The 26,015-nt window shown below is 40.1% G+C and overlaps 1 protein-coding gene across 3 annotated transcripts in view; it reads left to right on the forward strand.

The window, feature by feature from the left end:
- Positions 1 to 26,015, forward strand: part of NMU (neuromedin U) — a 116,940-nt gene that overhangs the window by 41,875 nt on the left and 49,050 nt on the right. For 2 of the 3 annotated variants that reach the window (XM_073608428.1, XM_073608426.1), the window contains exons 3-6: positions 17,560 to 17,604; positions 17,686 to 17,745; positions 22,986 to 23,015; positions 23,104 to 23,154. In XM_073608428.1, the coding sequence (XP_073464529.1) occupies positions 17,560 to 17,604; positions 17,686 to 17,745; positions 22,986 to 23,015; positions 23,104 to 23,154 (186 nt within the window). The remainder of the gene's footprint in view (positions 1 to 17,559; positions 17,605 to 17,685; positions 17,746 to 22,985; positions 23,016 to 23,103; positions 23,155 to 26,015) is intronic. The other variant, XM_073608427.1, reaches the window with a different exon arrangement.

A 26,015-nucleotide genomic window follows, 5' to 3' on the forward strand; every position in this document is an offset into this window, starting at 1 on the left:
GGATGAGGTAGTAAAGCAGACTCCTTTGGAGAGCAACATTGTCAGTCTGGGGAGAAGTTAGTGTTAGACTAACAGATTTAGATGGACTTGACTAACAAATTGAAGATGAACTCCAACACTTTATAAGCAGTTACAGCAAACACTGTTTTCTCCTTTTTCTCTTTTTGGAATAAAGATGATTACATAAATGAATAACAGCTGATCAATGTAAGCACCCCTGTCAGTGGTAAATTATTTGTTTCATTCCTCTAATTGCTATTTTGTCTGGACAGCTTGTTCTGTTAAAGCAGACCTTCAGTCATTTTTTCAACTTTCCATCTATTAAATCTTCTGCCCTTGTTAACTTTGGATAGTAAAACATTTTTTTTCTGCCAGTAAATACCTTATACAGTCCACTTCCTGTTTCTTGCCTGGTCATTAGCCTAGGCTTATGACATCATGTACAGCCCTCTCTCTCACTCTCGTGAGAGTTTGCCAGGAAGGGAGGGGGGATGAGTCATATGAGGGCCAATGAAAGCTGCAGGACTGCAGAGCTGGAGGTCTGCCTCTGCGTGTCTGTGTAATTCCAGGAAGTAAACAGGCAGCAGCTTCAGCTGCCCACATTTAAAATGGCTGCAGCCAGACTCAGTGGAGGGAGATTTCTGCAGCATATTTGGCAAGTAAAGAATCGCAGTATATATAAAATAATAAGCAAAGTGGTTGGAGGGAAGCATCAGAATGGCAAAGATGTTTTTATTACAAATTATGCAAGCAGACTGCAGTTTCTCTTTAATGTAAGTTGAAAAAAAAAAATAGACTTACCAGCTGGGTCGGCTGAAAATAAAGGAAAAAAAGCCTAAAGAAGAAAACAAATGCAGACACCACATCTAAGAATTAGTGAGCTGCAATTTAATATGTTTTGGGTTTTGGGTTTATTACGGTTTTAAGCTGTTTAGGTAAAATTTGTGTGAAAAATCATCCCACTTTCCCTTACTCCCCTGATGCATCTCATCAATATGACAAAATTATACTGCAATCTCCTTTTCTATGGAATTTTGTATGTTTATAGTGAACGCACAGAACTATATAACAATGAAACACCAAAGCAAACACTGTACAATATTACATTCATTTCTTTCTGTCTTAGGCCCCATTCACACTAGCGCGTTTTTTGATGCATTTTGCATTTTGCAGAAATGCACGGGAATTTTTTAACATGGGTTCCTATGGAACATGTTCACATCAATGCTTTTTTGTATCTCAGCGTTTTTGGAAAGGGTCGGGGACTTTTTTGCATGCAAAAAGCAGCATTTTGCATGTAATGGTTTTCAATGGACAAGCATCAAAAACGCAAGTGCTGCGTTTTTGCAGCATTTTTGCAGCGTTTTTGATGCGTTTTTGGTGCGTTTTTTTTTTTTTTGTAATTTTTTTTTAAGACTGTAAAAAAAAATGAAAAAAAAAAAAAAAAAAAAAAACGCAAATCGCGGCAAAAACGCCGCAAAAACGCGGCAAAAACGCGGCTCAAAAACGTGGCAAGCATGAAAAAAAAACCTCCAAAAACGCTCAAAAGCAACATGCATAGGTGTGAATCGAGCTTTACTGCCCAGTCCTAGGAAGCACAGTACAACAGTAAGAAACATACAACCTTGGCCCTCTGAGTATTATAGAAGGAAGAAGAATCTCAATGCCTGACTGTGTTTAAAGTGATTGTAAACGATCACCTTGTAAAACAATCCATTCAGTTTAAAACAGAAATGAAAGACAAAACATTTGTGTATGGATGTAAAAAACATTATAAATTCCTTTTTCCCGCTTTTTATAAGTGATCACATTCCCTCTGTTTTCAGCTGCATAAAGAGTTGGGGGGAGGGGGGGGAGAAGCAGCAGCAGTACACTGAGCTTCCCAATTAAAGGCTGTGCATTGTGGGTATGTTAGAACAAGTCTGATCATTGGAGGAGAGTAGGCTGAGCACCCAGCATAACTAAAGAACTGTGTGTTATTTGTTTTTGTCCATTGTATTGTTTTTGTTTTTTCTGTCTGGCTTGTCATCAAATCATGCATGTAGCAATTGGGCCCTATTGGACCTAATTAAATCCAATCTATTCTATTTTAATTCAAGGTTGTTGCACAATGATGATTAATTGTATTTTAATTATTTAATAAAGAGATTTATATTTTTTGGAAATACAGTTAGCAATTCTTTGACAATATACATCCAACATTGTTGCTACAGTAACCCCTTACCAGGACACTAGCATCGGGTGCTCTCCTTCTCTTTTATAATGCAGATTATGGTTACAGCAACAGTCTATACACTTAAATACTATAAATTGGTCATTTAATCATCTGACCACTCACAGATGTCACTTGTTCCAACTTTCCCTTCCCTTTAGTTTAGCTTAACTAAAGAACTGGCTACGGTGTGATCTCATGCTTAGTGTGGTCAGTTTTTAATAGGAAAGTAGAGGGACTGGCAGGAACACCAGGGATTTCACACAAATAAAGGAATACAAAGAGATACATTTTCATACAAGTACATGGTGCAGTAGACACATATCAGTAATATAAAAATGTTGGGTTTATATGCTCTTTAACGCTGTACACCTTGTCTGTATATGTCACTTACAATCGCTCCATATTATAAAATTGGCAAAGTAAAAAAAAAATAAAAATACAAAATAAATAAAATAAAATTTTTTTTGTGTTTTTTTTTGTTACAGTATTATTATTTTAAAGCCCAACTGTGGGCACAATAATCTTTCCAGGCTTCAAGCAGGTATACAATCTATAGCCTAAAAAGCAACACCCTGTCTTACTGGCTTTCTTCTACATTAGCAAAAATCTGCTGGTTTACATTTGGGGGGGGGGGTACAGCAGGAGTTATACTTCTGGGATGCTCAGATGTAAGCACTGCAGGTCTCAGGCCTCAGCAGTATGGTCATGTCTCCACCTACCTCTCCTTCAGGCCATTCACCTGCAACACTTACATCTGAGTGGCCTGGAAGTACAAGCAGAACTGTACTTCCCTGGCATGTAAACCTGCAGATTTTCTAATGTAAATGCCAGCTTGGTGGAGGATTGCTTTTCCAGCAACGGAATGTATACTTGTTTGAAGCCTGGTAAGTTTATTGCGTTTGTAGTTGGACTTTAAGTTCTTAATTTTAGGTATTTAGTGAATGACTGGTCTTGTCATTTACAACTATAGGGTGTAACTGGAACTCCAGCCAAAGCTTTTTGTTATTTGTGTCATGTTTGTATTCTTCCTTTGCTCCCATAGAGCAATGGTTTCCTTCACCTCCTGTCCCAGTGAGAGTGGTCACTGAAACGGGGGTTGAAAAGACATCTTTTCAGTGAGGGCACATACAGAAATAAAACACACTTTTGGAGTGAATCGAGACGGCTGAACCTCTGTCGGAACTTCATGCTGTATTTGTTTCCTCTGGGAAGATTTAACTCGCTTCAAGTTTTAGAGACAGTGCCTATCAGGATAGTAGGTAGGGGAAATTTTCCTAAGGACCAGTGTTAATGGACTTTGGACTTGTGTCGATGGCATCAGTTTTACATTTGTTGGAGTTGCTTCTGAGAACTTATTGAAAGGTGCAGCTCACTGGAAATTGACCTCCTTCTGACTTGCATTTCACCACTTCAAGAGTGTTTTGCATCTCTGTAATCTTGTATGTATAGCGTTACCCCCTTTGTAGCCCCTGGATTTTTGGGTTCTCATGCACAGCCAGGTAACAAGGATTTTCTGGCGTTCACTCAGTAGTCAAAAAACAGTCCAGGGTGCTTTGTTTTGTTTTTGGTTTATTGAGGGGGGGTGGAAGGGATGCTCAGAACTGTAGTTTGAATGCAACTTGAGGACTAGAAACAGCCTTTGGCTAACAAAAAGGCTGTCCTCTCATAGGAAAAACAGATAAGCTCAACTGGCGAAAAGAGGTCTCCTAAGCCTAGCTGAGGCTGAAGGGTGTGAAGCTTCTTCTGCTGCTCTCTCTCTTCCTCTGGCTCTTTTCGTCTGCCCAGGGGCAGAGCCCCCCAGCATAGGGGTCCCCTATAGGCAACTGGACCTTGGACTCTGCTCCTCACATGGCCAGGCTCCAAAATATTTATGGGCTATCACTCCATCTTCTGGGCTGCCCTCACCCAGGGATTGGAGGAGACGCTATAAATATTCAGACCTCATCTCTACCCCTCCAAACTCTAAGTTCTAGAACTCTCCAGCAGCATCTCTAGAAGCCAGGGGGAGGCAACAGATACTCAGCCCTTGGAGCTCTGCCAAACAAACTCTGTCTCCTCCACCAACAGAGGAGCCCAATAACATTTTTCTACACTGTACACATAGACGGTGCTACATATGGAAATTCAAAACTTGCTTGAAGCAAATAAAAGTCAGTCAACACAGGCCCCCAACAGGGACACAGACAAAGAGGTTCTAGCTATTCCTTAGTCTTTTCAAACCAAATGAAAAAAAGGTGTGACTGAAGATAAACTGTACATTTTGGAAATATCTCAAGGGTACTCACTGTGCATCATTGAGCTTTACTGCAAACCCACATAAACGTTTCTCCCACAGAAATTGGAGTTTAGCATGTGGCTAGTATATAATGGAGCAGAACAGACGTTGCAGTAATACTGTATTTAGCAACAGGTAGACATTTTTCATTTCTGTGTTCATGTTTTCAACAAATGAAATGTAATATAATCCGGGTTACTGTTCATAAGTGACTTGACACTGCTTTATCAAAAAAAAAAAAAACAATGAGGAAGGTCTTGTCACTCTACTTATATGACATCCTGTTTAAAGGCCAGCTTACTGGAAATGCTTTGTTAGCTTTATTAGCTGATAATAGAGGATAACATATTAAAGTGAAGTAGATAACAAGATTGCATGTAATTTTAACTTGAACTACCATGCTATAGAAGCATACATATATAATTTTTTGATTGTTTCATGTTTCTGTTATTAAATTAAGTTTTATTTTGGGAATAATAATTCTATGATGTATACTAGTAATAATTTCTAGTTAAAAAGAATATGGCAATACAGTATTATGACTATAACTCCTAAATGCCCAAGAGGCACCTATGTAGTAAGAATATATGTTTACCCTTTTGTGTGCTCTTTGGCCATCAATAATTATTCAATGTTATTTTTTGCAGGCATGTTATTTGGGGAAAATTAGAATATATTGTTCACCTTGTTAAAGGGTCTACTTTTTTCTAGCCTATTATCACCTCTTGTACTTTCGCATAATTTAAAGGGTATTTAAAGACAAAAAAATATATATTTTTTAATGTAATGTGAAAAGCATTTTCCCTGGAACTCATATAGACTGGCGCAGACAGATTTTGTGGAAGTGTCTCGCATGTGTTCTAAAAGTGGAGCAGTGAGCTCCAAATTCATGTAACGGGCCATAACTTGTCTTTGAATTTGGCTCTAGTCGCACCACTTTTAAAACACTTTTGAGACACTTTGGTAAAATCTGTCTCTGCACACCAAAAGAAGTTGGTCCTAATTATCTCCGCTATAAGATACAAACTGTTGGTGTTTTATTTTAAATTTGGCACAGGATTAAAATAAAAAAATAAAAAAAACAAAAATAAATTTGGCACAGGATTGAATTTGGAACTTCTACACCACAATGTACAGTGAGGGAAAAAAAGTATTTGATCCCTTGCTGATTTTGTACATTTGCCCACTGACAAAGAAATGATCAGTCTATAATTTTAATGGTAAATTTATTTTAACAGTGAGACAGAATAACAACAAAAAAATCCAGAAAAACCTATTTCAAAAAAGTTATATATTGATTTGCATTTTAATGAGTGAAATAAGTATTTGACCCCTTCGCAAAATGCGACTTAGTACTTGGTGGCAAAATCCTTGTTGGCAATCACAGAGGTCAGACATTTCTTGTAGTTGGCCACCAGGTTTGCACACATCTCAGGAGGCATTTTGTCCCACTCCTCTTTGCAGATCCTCTCCAAGTCATTAAGGTTTCGAGGCTGACGTTTGGTAACACATATTTTCTATGGGATTAAGGTCTGGAGACTGGCTAGGCTCCAAGACCTTAATGTACTTCTTCTTGAGCCTCTTGTTTGTTGCCTTGGCCGTGTGTTTTGGGTCATTATCATGCTGGAATACCCATCCACGACCCATTTTCAAAGCCCTGGCTGAGGGAAGGAGGTTCTCACCCAAGATCTGATGGTACAGGGCCCTGTCCATCGTCCTTTTGATACGGTGAAGTTGTCCTGTCCCCTTAGCAGAAAAACACCCCTAAAGCATAATGTTTCCACCTCCATGTTTGACGATGGGGATGGTGTTCTTGGGGTCATAGGCAGCATACCTCCTCCTCCAAACACAGCCTGTTGAGTTGATGCCAAAGAGCTCGACTTTGGTCTCATCTGACCATAGGACTTTTACCCAGTTCTCTGAATCATTCAGATGTTCATGAGCAAACTTCAGACAGGCCTGTACTTGTACTTTTCTGAGCAGGAGGGACCTTGTGGGCACTGCAGGATTTCAGACCTTCACGGCATAGTGTGTTACCAATTGTTTTCTTGGTGACTATGGTCCCAGCTGCCTTGAGATCATTGACAAGATTCTCCTTTGTAGTTTTAGGCTGATTCCTCACCGTTCTCATGATCATTGAAACTCCATGAGGTGAGATCTTGCATGGAGCCCCAGACCGAGGGAGATTGACAGTTATTTTGTGTTTATTCCATTTGCGAATAATCGCACCAACTGTTGTCACCCTCACACCAAGCTGCTTGGCGATGGTCTTCTATCCCATTCCAGGCTTTTGTAGGTCTACAATCTTGTCCCTGACATCCTTGGACAGCTCTTTGGTCTTGGTCATGGTGGAGAGATTGCAATCTGATTGATTGGTTGCTTCTGTGGACAGGTCTCTTTTATACATGTAACAAGCTGAGATTAGGAGCACTCCCCTTTAGAGGGTGCTTCTAATCTCAGCTCGTTATCTGTATAGAAGACACCTTGGAGCCAGAAATCTTGCTGATTGATGGGGGATCAAATAAAAATCAAAAGATTTTTCACTTATTAAAATGCAAATCAATTTATAACTTGTTTTAAATTTCTTTTCTGGATATTTTTGTTGTTATTCTGCCGCTCACTGTTAAAATAAACCTACCATTAAAATTATAGACTGATCATTTCTTTATGAGTGTACAAACATACAAAACCAGCAGGGGATCAGATACTTGTATCCTTCGCTGTAGAAGTGGAGCAAATTAGAACTGCCTGAATTTGAAGCAAGAGTCACTGTCAGAGCCAAAACTGTCACAGAGCACATTAACAGGAGCAATTAATGCCAGAAAAGTGGCACAGCACCTTTATTAAATCCCCCCCCCCCCCCTTCACCTTTAACATGTAAAGTGATTTCCATTTTCTCTCCTTGTTTGCTAATATACCTGTTGATCCTACCAGTTTCAGTGTTCTAGGACACTTCTTGATTTAGGGTGACAACAATGTAATAGCAACACTGATAAATTTCAGATAGTATTGTCACCTTGATAGCTTTGTCACCTTTTCTCCAGTGAAACATCACTGTACTGCAAGGCGGTATGGTGACACAGCCTGTAAGAGCTGCTTACCAGCGCTGTGACTAAGAAGGAAGAGGCTGGCCACTTCAATATCGGCCACAGTACTGCCCCTCCTCCCTGGTAACTGTCAGCACCTCTCTCCGGTGGTTATTTTTCCTTTATCCCTTGCCTGGTGATTTGGGCGGAAGAAACACAGTGCTGCCGATACTCTCTGCCTACACTACACAGCGCATTGCATAATAGATGATAACTTCCTTGTCTACAACATATTCATTACAAAGTAGCAGTTTTGACATGTTTGCTTGTAAAATAATTTTGTGTAAACTGGAATCTCTTTATTGTGGAACATAAGAGAAGATATAAACAAAATTAACCAAAAATTTAAAAATGTACGTTTTAAATGCTAAGTGGTATTAAACCAAAAAGCAAACATTTAATATATTGCAGCTTACCAATTCTTAGATGTGCTGGCTGCATTCGTTTTCTTTTTTAGGCTTCATGTACACTTGAACTACTTTGACAGCCAGCCGCGAAAAAACGCAAAACATGGCATTTTGCCGCTATTTTGCGGCTGGGGATCAAAACGTTCCTATATTGAACACGATTCGTCCGCTTTCAGGATAGGAACTCAAGTTTAGGAGCTGCTAGTGTCCGGTACATGGAGCCTTAGGCTTTCTCACCTTTATTTTTACGTGGTGATCCTGCTAGTAAGTCTGATGCTTTTCAACAGAGCAAACTGTTCTGCAGATGTAGTTATAAGGTTGAGACAAACCATTTACCACTGTCAGGGGTGCTTACAATGATCAGCTTTTATTCAGTAAAAAAAAAAAAAAAAATGTTATCCCAAAAAGAAAAAAAAACTGTTTGTTGTAACTGCCTTTAACTGGTTCAATACATTGGACACACAATACACAAGGGGGCATTTTCAACCCCTTCCTTCCCAGACCAATTTTTAGTTTTCAGTGCTGTTGCACTTTAAACGACAATTGCGCGGTCGTGCGACGTTGTACCCAAACAAAATTGACGTCCTTTTTTCCCCACAAATAGAGTTTTCTTTTGGTGGTATTTGATCACCTCTGCGGCTTTTATTTTTTGCGCTATAAACAAAAGAAGAGCGACAATTTTAAAAAAACACAGTTTTTTTTACTTTTTGCTATAATAAATATCCCAATTTAAAAAAAAAAAAAAAAAAAATTTTTCCTCAGTTTCGGCTGATACGTATTCTTCTACATATTTTTGGTAAGAAAAATTTGCAATAAGCGTATATTGATTGGTTTGCGCAAAAGTTATAGCATCTACAAAATACGGGATAGATTTATGGCATGTTTTTTAAAAAATTATTTATTTATTTTTTTTACTAGTAATAGCGGCGATTACGTTTTTTTTTTTCGTGACGGCGACATTATGGCGGACACATCGGACACTTTTGACACAGTTTTTGGGACCATTCACATTTATACAGCGATCAATGCTATAAAATTGCATTGATTACTGTATAAATGTGACAAACAGGGAAGGGGTTAACCACTAGGGGGAGACGATCTTTCCTAGGGGAGTGATTCTAACTGTAGGGGGAGGGGACGCACAAGGGGAGGAGACCGATTGGTGTTCCTCTGTACTGGGAACACAGATCGGTCTCCTCTCAACTGACTGGACGTGGATCTGTGTGTTTACACACACAGATCCACGGTCCGGCCCGGTTAACGGGCAAACGCGGGTGCCCGGCAGACATCGCGGCCGCCGGGCACACGCACCGGGTCCCGCGCGCGCCCCCTAGTTGGCCAGGAAACCCAGGCCGTCATATGACGTCCACCCAGGATGGGAGATACCATCTGTGGAAGTCATTTTACTATGGCCGGGTAGGGAAGTGGTTAAAGTATTAGCTGGGGTTTGGCTTCAGTTTGTTAGTATATTTCAATCGGCTAGTCCATCTAACACTCCCCTCCTACATACTGACAATGCTGCTGTCCAAAGGTGTCCTTGTTGCTCCTTCATCCAGAGTGGGGACACTCTAATACAGGGGATGTGTTACTGACCAGATCATCAGATGAAAACAGAGGGAAAAAGACTAAGAAACCGAATGTAGCCACCACATCTAATGATTAGTGAGCTACAATATACAGACGGTCCCCGGGTTACAAACAAGATAGGGACTGTAGGCTTGTTCTTAAGTTGAATCTGTTTGTAAGTTGGAACAAGTACATTTTTTAATTGTAGCTCCAGCCAAAAAATCTATTTTTAGGCTTTTTGGAAAACATAGGGAAGGGCTATCACCCCTGTAACATTTGTTTTGCTGTGTGTGCCCCTGTTCAGAAGATTTCACCTGAAATCTGAACAGGGGCACTTTCTGTCCCAATGACAATTGGATTTTGAAAATTTGGGGTTATTAGGTAAACAAGGATTGGTGATAAAGCATCAGAGGAGACACCTTTTTCCCATATTAACTCTTACAGGAGAGAATTTCCCTTCCTAGGGGTAGATTTCCTCTCACCCCCTGTTGTCTCCTTCTGTTTGTAAGTAGGAGTCGTTTGTAAGTAGGGGACCGCCTGTATTACATTTTTGGTTTTAGGTTCAATACTGCTTTACACTATTCCCAGAAATGTCCTTGTTAATATGATTGCTACAGTACTCTAAACTGGGTACAAAATGTGTATTCATTCATTCCACTTAAGATCCAGGCCTTTTTCTGACACTCTTTGTTTAACCACTTGAGCCCCGGACCATTATGCTGCCTAAGGACCAGAGGTCTTTTTCCAATTTGGCACTGCGTCGCTTTAACTTTTAATTGCGCGATCATGCAATGCTGTACCCAAACGAAATTTGCGTCCTTTTCTTCCCACAAATAGAGCTTTCTTTTGATGGTATTTGATCACCTCTGCAGTTTTTATTTTTTGCGCTACAAACGGAAAATACCGAAAATTTTGAAAAAAAATGATATTTTCTACTTTTTGTTATAAAAAAAATCCAATAACTCAATTTTAGTCATACATTTAGGCCAAAATGTATTCGGCCACATGTCTTTGGTAAAAAAAATGTCAATAAGCGTATATTTATTGGTTTGCGCAAAAGTTATAGCGTCTACAAACTAGGGTACATTTTCTGGAATTTACACAGCTTTTAGTTTATGACTGCCTATGTCATTTCTTGAGGTGCTAAAATGGCAGGGCAGTACAAAACCCCCACAAATGACCCCATTTTGGAAAGTAGACACCCCAAGGAAATTGCTGATAGGCATGTTGAACCCATTGAATATTTATTTTTTTTGTCCCAAGTGATTGAATAATGACAAAAAAAAAAAAATATTTACAAAAAGTTGTCACTAAATGATATATTGCTCACACAGGCCATGGGCCTATGTGGCATTGCACCCCAAAATACATTCAGCTGCTTCTCCTGAGTACGGGGATACCACATGTGTGGGACTTTTTGGGAGCCTAGGCGCGTACGGGACCCCGAAAACCAATCACCGCCTTCAGGATTTCTAAGGGTGTAAATTTTTGATTTCACTCTTCACTGCCTATCACAGTTTCGGAGGCCATAAAATGCCCAGGTGGCACAAACCCCCCCCAAATGACCCCATTTTGGAAAGTAGACACCCCAAGCTATTTGCTGAGAGGCATATTGAGTCCATGGAATATTTTATATTTTGACACAAGTTGCGGGAATGTGACACTTTTTTTTTTTTTTTTTTGCACAAAGTTGTCACTAAATGATATATTGCTCACACAGGCCATGGGCATATGTGGAATTGCACCCCAAAATACATTTAGCTGCTTCTCCTGAGTATGGGGATACCACATGTGTGGGACTTTTTGGTAGCCTAGCCGCGTACAGGGCCCCGAAAACCAATCACCGCCTTCAGGATTTCTAAGGGCGTGAATTTTTGATTTTACTCTTCACTGCCTATCACCGTTTCGGAAGCCATGGAATGCCCAGGTGGCACAAAACCCCCCCAAATGACCCCATTTTGGAAAGTAGACACCCCAAGCTATTTGCTGAGAGGCATGGTGAGTATTTTGCAGCTCTCATTTGTTTTTGAAAATGAAGAAAGACAAGAAAAAACATTTTTTTTTTTCTTTTTTCAAATTTCAAAACTTTGTGACAAAAAGTGAGGTCTGCAAAATACTCACTATACCTCTCAGCAAATAGCTTTGGGTGTCTACTTTCCAAAATGGGGTCATTTGGGGGGGTTTTTTGCCACCTGGGCATTCCATGGCCTCCGAAACTGTGATAGGCAGTGAAGAGTGAAATCAAAAATTCACGCCCTTAGAAAGCCTGAAGGCGGTGCTTGGTTTTCGGGGTCCCGTACGCGGCTAGGCTCCCAAAAAGTCTCACACATGTGGTATCCCCGTACTCAGGAGAAGCAGCAGAATGTATTTTGGGGTGTAATTTCACATATTCCCATGGCATGTTTGAGCAATATATCATTTAGTGACAACTTTGTGCAAAAAAAAAAATTTGTCTCTTTCCCGCAACTTGTGTCGCAATATAAAATATTCCATGGACTCGACATGCCTCTCAGCAAATAGCTTGGGGTGTCTACTTTCCAAAATGGGGTCATTTGGGGGGGTTTTGAACTGTCCTGGCATTTTATGCACATCATTTAGAAGCGTATGTCACACATCACCCACTCTTCTAACCACTTGAAGACAAAGCCCTTTCTGACACTTATTGTTTACATGAAAAAGTTATTTTTTTTTGCAAGAAAATAACTTTGAACCCCCAAACATTATATATTTTTTTAAAGCAAATGCCCTACAGATTAAAATGGTGGGTGTTTCATTTTTTTTTTTCGCACAGTATTTGCGCAGCGATTTTTCAAACGCATTTTTTGGGGAAAAAACACACTTTTTTAAATTTTAATGCACTAAAACACACTATATTGCCCAAATGTTTCATGAAATAAAAAAGATGATCTTAAGCCGAGTACATGGATACCAAACATGACATGCTTTACAATTGCGCACAAACGTGCAGTGGCAACAAAATAAATACATTTTTAAAAAACCTTTAAAAGCCTTTACAGGTTACCACTTTAGATTTACAGAGGAGGTCTACTGCTAAAATTACTGCCCTCGATCTGACCTTCGCGGTGATACCTCACATGCATGGTGCAATTGCTGTTTACGTTTGACGACAGACCGCCGCTTGCGTTCGCCTTAGCGCAAGAGCAGGGGGCGACAGGGGTGCTTTTTTTTTTTTTTTTTTTTTTTTTTTTTTTTCTTATTTTTTTGCTTTTTTATCTTATTTTTAAACTGTTCCTTTCATTTTTTTTTTTTTTTTATCATTTTTATTGTTATCTCGGGGAATGTAAATATCCCCTATGATAGCAATAGGTAGTGACAGGTACTCTTTTTTGAAAAAATTGGGGTCTATTAGACCCTAGATCTCTCCTCTGCCCTCAAAGCATCTGACCACACCAAGATCGGTGTGATAAAATGCTTCCCCAATTTCCCAATGGCGCTATTTACATCCGGCGAAATCTAAGTCATAAAATGCTCGTAGCTTCCGGTTTCTTAGGCCATAGAGATGTTTGGAGCCACTCTGGTCTCTGATCAGCTCTATGGTCAGCTGGCTGAATCACCGGCTGCATTCTCAGGTTCCCTGTTGAGACAGGAGAGCCAGAGAAAAACACGGAAGACGGTGGGGGGGGGGCATTCCCTCCCACGGCTTGTAAAGGCAGTCTAGAGGCTAATTAGCCGCTAGGATTGCTTTTACATGAAAGCCGACCGCTGGCTGAAAAGAATGATACCAAGATGATACCTAAACCTGCAGGCATCATTCTGGTATAACCACTCAAAGTCGTGAATGGCGTACCTGAAGACAAAAAAATGGTTAACAATAAAGCACAGTAAACGGTAAAGTATAAATAATTACATACCTGAAAAACAAACATGATAAAACATAATAACAATAAAACATTGCAGAATAGAATACAGTAAAAAAGAGCAGAACAATAGAGAGAGAGAATAGAGAGAGAGAGAACAATAAAACGACAACAATTTTTTTAAAATTTTATACATATATTTTTTTTTTACACTTTTTTTGTAACTAACTTTTATAACGGTAACCGGTTCCAGGTTCGGGTCTCTCAAAATGCAATGGCATCTTGGGAGACCCTGTGAAAGTGTGCCTAGTCTGTGGAATGCTGTACCCTACGCTAATACTCAACTAGTGAATGGTAGCGTTCAAAACATTCACCAATGCAAAGACCAGGATTGTCAGGACAGGAGGGACAATAATAGCGGGTGTCACGCCTATATCCACGCTTGCTGCAGACACGACATCTATTTTGGGGGGGTTCGTTGGGTAGGGGTACTCGGGAGGACATAAAGAAAATGCCTCTCATGCAGCCGACTGCATTTGGTTGGGGATGTGAATGGGGGAAGTACGGGCACTGCAGAAGCGGTGGGTTCCCAATTAGGATTGGCGAATGCAGCAGGAAGGGCACTATGGGCACGACGGGCCTGTGTTTGTCTTTTTGGTGGCAGCGGGACACTACTTGTGCTTGCCACCTCACCAGCTTGAACTGCACTTATGGGACTCGCCACGTCACCAAGTGTTACTGCAGTGCTGGTTTGACTACGACCGGGGTGTACTAGGCCGCTGGTGCTTGCCAGTTCACCAAAACGCTACAAAAAAAACTGTTAGCGATCGCAGGGATCAGGCCTGACTCTGCGAACGTTGCAGTTATGCGTTTAGTGTTTTGTAAGTGACAGTGATCGATCGATACTGCACTTGGGTGGGCTGGGCTGGGCTGGGCGGAGGGGCAAAACGCAGGTGCTAGCAGGTATCTGGGCTGATCCCGCTAACACTGCGTTTGTGGGAACCCTAAACTGCTGGAGACGCTAGTATAGATCTGATCGGATCAGATATTGATCCGATCAGATACTATACCACTAAGGGAGGTGTACGGTGCGTGCGTGGGTGTTAGCGGTACTGGCGCTAACCTGACGCTGCCTGGGGCTGGTGCTTGCTAGTTCACCAAAACGCTACCAAAAAAACTGTTAGCGATCGCAGGGATCAGGCCTGACTCTGCGAACGCTGCAGTTATGCATTTAGTGTTTTGTAAGTGTCAGTGATCGATCGATACTGCACTTGGGTGGGCTGGGCTGGGCCGGGCGGAGGGGCAAAACGCAGGTGCTAGCAGGTATCTGGGCTGATCCCGCTAACACTGTGTTTTTGGGAACCCTAAACTGCTGGGGACGCTAGTATAGATCTGATCGGATCAGATATTGATCCGATCAGATACTATACCACTAAGGGAGGTGTACGGTGCGTGCGTGGGTGTTAGCGGTACTGGCGCTAACCTGTACACCGTGTGACTAATCATCATAAATTGATTTAAGTGACAACTTGTAAAAATTAATATATGACAATGCAAAAAATAAATAAAATAAAACACCACGGTCTAAATCCTATGTTGATCCCCAATTGTGTCCAAATGTGCTTTTATGCATAGGGTGAGTTAAGTATAAATACATGTATCATAAATAGTCCCAACTTAGGCAAACAGTGCAGGACTGCACATTGAAATTTATAGAAAAAAATGGTGAAAAATTAGTGAAAAAATGGTGAGAAAGATATATATTAAAATGTATTAAAAAATTAATAAGTGTATCAAAGTCCAGCATCAAGAAGTAAAAACGTCTGTGGTAAGTGACTTTCGTGAAAACAGCTGATCAGATCCAGTGACTTGCGGTGCTCCCCCTCAAAGATCCCCACTCACCAGCTCCCTGCACCCCTGCAGGGGTAGTAGGCATGTAGTACCAGGCAGCAATATGATGTATATGGGTCCTCAGGGTCCCCCGCTCCAGCTGTGAAGTATCCTTCAGTATATCCTCATATAGAAGAAACAGGGCTCCATAGTGTGATACGTTTTAAGTAATTTATTTAGCTATCATAACAGCACATAAAATAAGATAAATAAAAATAACTAAAAGAAATAAATTAAAATCCGGGCTATTTCTAAAAGCCCGCCTTTGATAACATCGATGACGAAACGCGTAAGGCGGAGCTACGCACTGACGTCACACGCGGAAGTAGGAGAGTGTGGAACGCAGCTGAGGCGCACGCCGCGCAGCTGATGGTTCTAGACGCACAAGCTCTCTCCATACGAAACAGATTATACGTTGTGTGACTACTTGGCTTTTTTAGAAATAGCCCGGATTTTAATTTATTTCTTTTAGTTATTTTTATTTATATTATTTTATGTGCTGTTATGATTTGTCCTTTGAGGTTCATTATATTATAAATCAAGGTACCCTGGTAAGGTAGCGCCATTTACCCCTAATTAACTTTCCTTTAAAGAATAACAAAACACAATATATACCCTAAGTCATGACGTATTTTCCCAGGTAGGCAAGTGACTGTCAATTACTCGCTCATGCAACATTGTGCCCAAATTATATATATATATATATATATATATATATATATATAATTTATTTATGTATTTTTTGAGACAGCGCATTTTGGTGGCATTTAGTATCCAACTGGATTTGAAAAAAAAATGTTCTCTTACTTTTTGTTAAAATAAAAATGAAAAACCCCAAAATGGCAACCCAAGGTGATCTAATTTTTGCCACTACTACTGGATGAAGGAGCAACAGAGACACCTTTGGACATCAGCATTTTCAGTCTGGGGGGAGGGTAGTGTTAGACTAGCAGATTTAAATACACTAACAAATTGAAGCCAAAGCTCAGCTAATACTTTACAGGCAGTTACAGCAAACAGTTTTTTTTCCCTTTTGGGATTACATTTTTTTTTTTTTTTTATAAATGAATAAAAACTGATCATGGCCCTTTAAAATGGCCTGCACAACATCCAGAATTCTCTACCTCCCATTTCAGTAACTTAAACAGTGTTTGTTTAGCCCCCATGTAATGAACATAAGGTGAGGAAGTTATGCTTGTCGTCCAAATCAGAGGATCAGCCTTGAGTAACAACATTGTTCCTCCACAGAGTATAGTGAATGATTTTTCCACCCTAGGACGGGAAGTTTGTTATTGGCAGGATCACCTGGTATAAATAAAGACAAAATAGTGCCTCTTTCTCTGCTGGTAAGTTAGTATACAGCTCGGGAAAAAGAGAATGACAGCACCATCTGAGGATTCTAACACAGGTATTTTGCGCAAAACAGTCATTATAAAAACAATGACTGCAATGATTCCAACCCAGATGGCAAGCAATTGAGCTGCAAGTTTGAAAATGACTTGGTAAGCTATTGCTAGACTTGCCAGGCTTCACAAGTTTTTTTGCACAACTCTCTTTGCAAACATTCTGCAAGTCTGCTGCAAGTTCTGGTTCAGTGATGTTGTACAATAGTCATCCCACCACAGGGGTCACTGTGACCTGCAGACCTCTTGCTGTAGACTTACCACTGCAGCTTTGGTCTTGCTAGAGACTTGCCACATAAATTTGCTACAAATTTTAAAAGTGTCAACTAGAACAAGTGCTCTGAGAGCCGGTTCACACAGGGGCGACTTGTCAGGCGACCTAGCCGCCTGACAAGTCGTCTTGCAAGTCGCCGTGGCAGTCGTGTGCAGGTCGCCTCGGTGAGGCGACCTGCAAGTCGTGCCGCTTCTAGTGTGAACCGGCTCTTAGAGTGTATAACTTGCCAGTGAAAATGTGCAAGCCTTACAATTCAACATTGCAACAAATTTGTGGCAAGTTATCTTTGCTTTCTGGGAAATTAGATACCTTATCAGGAGTTAGTAAACCAATATGCTCTGTCACCTTCTCTCATTAGAAGATACCCTGGGGCATGAAAGACACCTTACTGTCTGCTATCATCATTGATAAAAGCACTATGTCCCAATGCCCTCCAGCATGTGAGCACAATGTAAGATGAGGGCCATCTTACCTATAAGAGATCAGTACTGTTTTACTCAGTAGAGTTAATGCCTTGAACTTTTATACAACAAAACTGTATATTTTCTAAAATATGTTGCTTACAGAATTGCTGATGATCAGCATGTTACATTTTTACACTCCTTTGTGACTTTCCTGTCTACAGATAGATGATGCATGCTCTGCGGTGCTGTCAGATTCCCCTCTTGAGGTGAGTCTGTGTTAATTATCTTTTCTACTCACTACAGTATAAAAATAGAGCTGTGACTTAACTACCTTTTTTCGAATACAGGTATCCAGCACATTAGAAGAACTTTGCTTTGTGGTCAAGGGAATAATGCAGAAGTCTCAGGTAAGTCACATGTGTCCAAAACCAGTTTAAAATGTATATAAAGTCATTTTTTTTTTCTTTTTTGGATAGAGTGGGGAGGGGTTAGAACTTTTCATTTTGTGTTGTTGTTATTGTCTGTGACCCTACTGGGAGGATTTACTTCTCTTTTTGTACTGGTAACCGAATGAGAGGAAAGCTAAAATTTTAGAGTTGTACACAGAACAAGTACTAGAAACAACATCTAACATGGGTATCACCTTCAGGTAGATTTCCTCTGACTTTCTCTTGATGGCCAGTGTCATTAGACATTAAAGTGATGAACAAATCTAAAATTTTGAGTTGGCACCAGAATATGAAAATAAAGGGGAAAATCTACCAGAACAAGAATAGAAGGGTACCGATCAGTCAATTGACTGACCAACTATCTATACATAACTTGCCCTGTGTCCTTCCCCCATTCCCAATTAGTTCTCTAGAAGGGAATTCTACCAACGACAACATTTGAGATTTACCTTCGCTATTTGTCTTGATGATCACTGTCACCAAGCATGAATGTAAGGAACAAATCAAAAATGTTGAATTGTCACCAGAACAAGAATAGAGGGGAATTCTTAAATGATTATTATTATTTTATATCTGACGTACAGTATGTTCATGTAGTTCATTCTTTTTTCCCCACAAGATATAGTATATTAAGCTTGGCCACCAGAACTGAGCCCTATTGAAAGTGAAACATTACTCTTGACTGATTCTTCAATGAAAGTACTGAGTAGATGCAGCAGTGGAACTGTTGTTGAAGTAGGACTGTGGATTGTGTATGTTGGGTCTTTACTGTTCTGGTGAGCCAGGCAGAGTGATCTTCCCAACTGCATGTAATGCTAAGACAGGTGATGCTCAGCTCAACACTACGTTCTCTAGATCACTTGCAGAACTGGATCTCAAACTGGCTTTGTTCAGGTCCCATAAGCTTGTCACAGAAGTCACCTGGTCTTCCCTGGCTAATCTGAGATGTGGACTTAAAACCGTATTTATCAGCATATAACACACACAGGCATATAACACGCACCTTTATTTTAGGAGGGAAGTTTCAGGAAAAAAACTTAAATTTTAAATAAAGAACTTTGAAGCAAAATATGGGTCAGTGCCCATCAATGCAGCCTCCCCATTGCCCATCTGCAGCCTCGCAATTGCCCATCAATGCAGCTTGATCAATGCCCATCTGCAGCCTTACAATTGCCCATTAATGCAGCTTGATCAATGCCCATCTGTTGCCTGATCAATGCCCATATGCAGCCTTACCATTGCCATGAATGCAGCCTGATCAATGCCCATCTGCAGCCTCACCTCAGATTACTGCTGCCTCGGAGGGGACAGGGAGGGGCGTCAGATTACATATAGCGAGAATCTCCTGTTTACTCGGCAGCCTCATTAATACAAAGTCCTGCCTCCTGGACCGACTTCTATGATAGACAGAACACTGGTCCAGTGCCAGCCCAGGAGACGGAACTTCCTATTACAGAGGCCGCTGAGTAAACAGGAGATTCTCGCTGTTTGTAATCTGACGGTGTTTGTCCCGCCTCCCTCCCTGTTCCCTCCTAGGCAGCCTAAATTGCAGTATCGGCGTATAACACGCACACACTATTTGCACCCGATTTTCAGGGGGGGAAACTGCGTGTTACACGCCAATAAATATAGTATTTATAACTCAGAATAAAACAAAGTAAAGGAACACACAGAAGCTTTAAACTGAAGGGCCCCTGTTTCTGCAAGTAATGACCTTTGGGAAGTGATCTTTTGTAGAAAGACTCCACAAAGGGTATAGATTCACCTTCTTCAGTATATAGAATGACTTCCCTCAATGTGCAGGGGCTCCCCACTGGGTCCAAAAAAAGGATACCTGTAATGCCGCGTACACACGATTGGACATTCTGACAACCAAACCGTGGATTTTTTTCCGACGTATGTTGGCTCAAACTTGTCTTGCACACACACGGTCACACAAATGTTGTCAGAAATTCCGATTGCCAGGAACGCGGTGACGTACAACACGTACGACAAGCTGAGAAAAATGAAGTTCAATAGCCAGTGCGGCTCTTCTGCTTCATTTCGAGCAAGCGTGGACTTTTGTGCGTCGGAATTTCCGACAAAAAAGTTTTTTGTCGGAAAATTTGAGAACCAGCTCCCAAATATTTGTTGTCGGAAATTAGGAATAGGAAATGTCCGATGGAGCATACATACGGTCACAATTTCCGACAACAGGCTCACATCGAACATTTTCCGTTGGAAATTCCGACCGTGTGTACGCGGCATTACAGTAATTGCCAGCTCTTCCTCCTACCTTAAATTCTAACTTCAACCAATACTTTTGTTTTTTAAGCATAAGGTAGATAGAGTAATGCCTAGTAGGCACGATCAGAAAATCAGACAAAAAATAACGTTCTCTAATCGATCGTACCATCTGATCATTAGTACACAGCTTTTGAGAGCCATTTATAACAGTTCATCCGAAATTATCTGAAGGAACAAACACAAAATTTTCTTGTATGATACCAGATTGTGCGATTTTTGTTTAATCAGTACAGTATTCCCCCTAAAAAAAAAATCTGAAGAGCAAGACCACGCAAGCTCAGAAACAAAAGAATACATTACAGTACAATACAAAATATTACATTATTCTCTAAGTTGCATTCTGTCGTACGAGAATTTTCGTAAGTTAAGCAACCTCTTCATTTTCAATATGAGACTAGCATGCAAAAAAAAAGAAAAAACATGAATACAGATCTTCTGTCTGTATTCACGTTTCAGACAGAACAAGAAATAAGATACCCCCCCCAGCAGGAATTCAAACAGCAATCAAAACACATTTTTTTGTGAGTAAAGCCCCATACACACAGGCAGAATGTCGGGAGACATTTGCCAGTACAAAAAATACCGGCCGACATTCAGACCGCGTGTATGTCAGTCTGTCCGACAGAAGTCGGCCATTCGTGCATGAAAACCAGAATCCGACCGCTCAGCCAATGGCAGAGAGCGCTGATCGGAGTGTTCAGGCGGGCTCAGGGGGGGAGATCGTTGGAACCCTCGCATATTTAGTACAGCAGCTCCCGACTCGAGCTGTCAGGATTTTTTCCGTGCAACCCAAAACTGTAGTGTGTACCCGGCTTAAGATTTAGAATTCATGTAAAGATGTTATTGCTGTGTTCCAATGAGGAAGATTTATTTTTCCTTCCTATCCAGATAGTAGGTTTCAGACAGAATAGACAAACAACTATGAAAAAAATAATAGGATGCAAGTGTTTTATTTAAAACTTAGGTCCTCCTTTTAAGTGGTCAGCCCCACATATCAGCTACCAGGATTCAGGTTGCAACCTTTATTTTCCTTCTTTTGAACAAAAAAGAGTTTATAAAAAAAAAAATGAAAGCCCTAACCTTTCCTTCCATGTCTAAAACTGAATAAAATGGCAGGAATTGAGCTCTAAAGTATTTGCAAAGGTTTTTTTAGTTTTGGATAGAGTGGGGGAGGATGATTGTGTATGTACACACTAACGATGAATTTCTCTTATTTGCTCCTATGTGGTCTGTTTATTATACAATTGGAAGCATTTTGTTATATCTTTTTAATAAGTGAGCAATAAATACCTGTTGATTGTGTCAGAAATTCAGAGTCATTCTGTATTTCTGTGTGCTCTGTTCTGAGTGCTCACTTCTGCATGATCAGGTAAGGCTGACAACACAAGTCTGCAAAAAAAATGTGTGTGAGCCCATAACAGGACTCAAGATCATTTCTGCCAGATCTACAGCTATTGTTCTGTACCAGCAGGGTCTTTGAAAGGATAAAACATGGGGGATATGCATGTACTATTGCAGATACATACTTCATATATTTTTTTAATTTTGAAATACATTTTAAACGCTCTGTTAAGTTTGTTTTGCTGTATGCAGTCCACTGGAGAGGTTCATCCTACTATTTGTAGGATGTCCTACTATTTCCCCCATTGTCACTGAGACAGAAAGTGGGGGAAATCCAACATTTTTGAATTGTCAGACGAAAAATAGATGAGGGTAAACCATTAAATGGCAATAAGTGTTCAGGTGACAACTTTCTAATGCCGCGTACACACGATCGGAATTTCCGACAAGAAATGTTCGATGTGAGCTTGTCAGAAATTCCGACCGTGTGTATGCTCCATCGGACATTTGCTGTCGGAATTTCCTACAACAAATGTTTGAGAGCTGGTTTTCAAATTTTCTAACAACAAAAGTTGTTGTCGGAAATTCCGAGCGTGTGTACACAATTCCGACGCACAAAATTCCACACATGCTCGGAATCAAGCAGACGAGCCGCACTGGCTATTAAACTTAATTTTTCTCGGCTCGTCGTACTTGTTGTACATCACCGTGTTATTGACGTTCGGAATTTCCAACAACATTTATGTGACCGTGTGTATGCAAGACAAGTTTGAGCCAACATCCTTCAGAAAAAAAACACAGTTTTATAGATAATATAATATATAATTTTATCTATTCTATCATGCGATTTAATACAGTATATGAGGTGAGAGTTCTGTGAGACTGACTGTTTGAGAACTAATTTATGAAGTCACTTGTGGACACTGATGAGCACTGATTCGGCTTTCCAGTATCACACCATCTTTGTTCACCACTCTATGAACATTTATTCCTCCTGTATTCACCATTCTCCATGGAAGATGGGAAAACATTGACTTTCTGTTTCTTGTAGTGAACTATTTTTTTACATGTTTATTTATGTATTTTTCTAGCATTTTTTGCACATGCATTTTTTGCACATTGATTTAGTCTTCCAATTTTTTTGCACATGACATTGGACATTTGTTTTCACCTTACCACACCATTTTTCATGTCCCTTGGTGGAGCCAATATAACCTTTAGTTTAAGTTTTTTCAGCCTTTTTATATTTGAGGTTTTCACTATTCCCATTGGTTGCACCTTGTACTTTATGTATTTGTAAGATTATTTACAAGTCTGCGCGAGATCACTTTTATACATTTTTCTCTCATTTTATGTTGTTTCTGCAGGACAGTAAGTTATGGGAAATCTCCCCAGTTTTGACTATACATACACTTTGACAAAGTTTAGATTGTAGTATTATGGCTGCAACTGTGATAAATGGAGTAAAGTGCCAAAAATATTTAAGAAGGCCTTAATAGTTTGATAGCCTGTTTTTAGAATCAATGCACAGATTATATTTTGTTATATCCTTCACTCTTTGATGTTTACAGGGTTCAGAAGAAAAAGGTGACTCAAAAAGGGTAAGTACTGTGTTCCACACTAAGAATATTAAGATTTTATTGTCCTTTTTTTGAAGTAAAATAGCATTTTAATTTCTTTTCTGCACAGTTCTTATTTCATTATTCTAAGAGTCATGACTCAGGAAAATCTGACATCACGGTAAGTTAAAGTTTATAGGAGAACAACATTCAAACTAGATAATGCAAGACACATTCACCTGCATTGCTGAATGCATAGCAGATATTGCTAGTTCCACCCTGCATTACAAAGTGTAATTTAGGCACTCCAGTGATTGTTCTGCGTTAACTGCATCCAATTAGAATTATACTATTTTACGGATGAGATAGAGAGGTCAAAATAACCAGGAAAAAATAGGAACCAGTGGTGTAAATGGGAATATGTCCATTCAAAGTGCAGAATTTAGACAAGATCTCTGAGTTATTAAAAGCAGGGGGCGGAGAGCTGAAGTTACATCAGTGAGGAGAGCTCTCAGTACTGATTGGAGGGAAGGGACTCATCCCCCTTCACACAGCACACAGGAACAGAGCTGAGGCTGTCAATCAGATGGAGGTCCCTCCCCATCACCTTTTTTCTGTTGGTGTCAGGAAAACTTGTCAGAAGTGACTTATGCTTATAGCAGAGAAACAAAACAGCAGACAGTCGTGACACTTGGGGCCAGACCACATGCAGTCCAGTGCATTTTTTTCTGAATCAAAAATGCAAGGAAAATAGATGATATGGTTTCCAATGGCATAGTTCACACCAGTGTGGTCAGTTCCAGGGAGTTCCAGTTCCAGAAAGAAAAGTAGAACATGCTGCATTTTTTCTGCACTGGACTGTACTGGAACGTGCTAAAACTCATCAAAAACACACCAGACCGCAGTACAGTGAAAAAATAAAACAGGAAAAAACCATCTGTAATGCATCCGGAAACGCATCAAAAACACGTTAAACAACGTGCATGCAGAAATGCTTTCGGAATGAATCTGTAGTGCATTTTTGTGGTGTGAACCGGCCCTTAGTGCTCTTAATACAGATAAGTACACATTACTGTATAGAGGGATATGCTTTGTTCATATTTCATGTCTGAGGTTTACAGCTACTTTAAGTTGGAACCGTAAAGATCTTCTACATAATAAAAGAATCTGAAAGATGAATGTATTCAGCACTCAACAAACAGTGAGCTTAAAATTGGAAATTGGGTTGCTGTAGCAAACTAACCATGCAGAGAAATATACAATTTCTTTGGGGGTCAACAGCATTATTTTATGAAGTATATCTGTATTTTCCTCACAATGGCCTGTATAAGGTGATAAACTACATAGCCAGTGCTTACAAAATCTGTAGTTTAGGTTGCCCCACTTTTTTGCTTATTCTGTAAACATGAGTCTGCCATCCCACATACAAATATCTGTAACACAGAATGAAGAGAGCCACTGATGCTAGGATGGAATGGAGTGCATTAAAATAGAGGTCAGGGCACTTTTTTATTGGTAGGAATCCGTCATTATTGTGCCTAAACTTTTTTAATTATGTATAATTTATCTGCAGCCAGAATTGTTTATATATCAAGCACTAAATCTTTGCCACAATCTGGATAACAGTTCATATGGGCACTTCTGGTGTCACCATGACACCAACCTTGTGTGCATTGGAGGTGGAGCCCTCTATTGATAATGGCACCTCTCCACCCACCATAGTGGCAAACTGACAACTAGAACATCCCTAGATCATGTCTGTAAATAGTTTCACAGAATAAATCTCCTTTCTCCTTCCAACATCATGTTCTGCCTCTGCAGCAATCTGCTGTCGTAGGCTGAATCATTTTGAAATATAAAGGACACATGCAAGATCACATGACCTGACTTTAGAACATTTTCTAATTTCACTATATATATATATATATATATATATATATATATATATACAGTATCTCACAAAAGTGAGTACACCCCTCACGTTTTTGTAAATATTTTGTTGTATCTTTTTATTTCATGTGACAACACTCAAGAAATGACACTTTGCTACAATGTAAAGTAGTGAGTGTACAGCTTGTATAACAGTGTAAATTTGCTGTCCCCTCAAAATAACTCAACACACAGCCATTAATGTCTAATTGGGCGGCACAGTGGTGTAGTGGATAGCACTCTCGCCTAGCAGTAAGAAGGGTCACTGGTTCGAATCCCAACCACGACACTACCTGCTTGGAGTTTGCATGTTCTCCCTGTGCCTGCGTGGGTTTCCTCCGGGTACTCCGGTTTCCTCCCACACTCCAAAGACATGCTGGTAGGTTAATTGGATCCTGTCTAAATTGTCCCTAGTATAGGTATGAATGTGAGTTAGGGACCTTAGATTGTAAGCCCCTTGAGGGTAGGGACTGATGTGAATGTACAATGTATATGTAAAGTGCTGCGTAAATTGACAGCGCTATATAAGTACCTGAAATAAATAAATAATAAATAAACCACTGGTAACAAAAGTGAGTACACCCCTAAGTGAAAATGACAAAATTGGACCCAATTAGCCATTTTCCTTCCCCGGTGTCATGTGACTCATTAGTGTTACAAGGTCTCAGGTGTGAATGGGGAGCAGGTGTGTTAAATTGATCGCTCTCTCTCTCTCTCTCATACTGGTCACTGGAAGTTAACCACTTGCTTACAGGGCACTTAAACCCCCCTCCTATCCAGACCAATTTTCAGCTTTCAGCGCTGACGCACTTTGAATTACAATTGCGCGGTCATACAACACTGTACCCAAATGAAATTTTTATAATTTTTTCACCACAAATAGAGCTTTCTTTTGGTGGTATTTGATCACCTCTGCGGTTTTTACTTTTTGTTAAAAAAATTAAAAAAACTGAATTAAAAAAAAAAAAATTTTTATTTTTTTATATTTTGTTATAAAAAATTTTAAATGGGTAATTTTTCTCCTTCATTGATGTACGCTGATGAGGCGGCAGTGATGGGCACTGATAGGCGGCAGTGATGGGCACTGATGGGTGGCAGTGATGGGCACTGATG

Source organism: Aquarana catesbeiana, linkage group LG01 (assembly GCF_042186555.1).
Source record: "Aquarana catesbeiana isolate 2022-GZ linkage group LG01, ASM4218655v1, whole genome shotgun sequence".
Taxonomy (NCBI): Eukaryota; Metazoa; Chordata; class Amphibia; order Anura; family Ranidae; genus Aquarana; species Aquarana catesbeiana.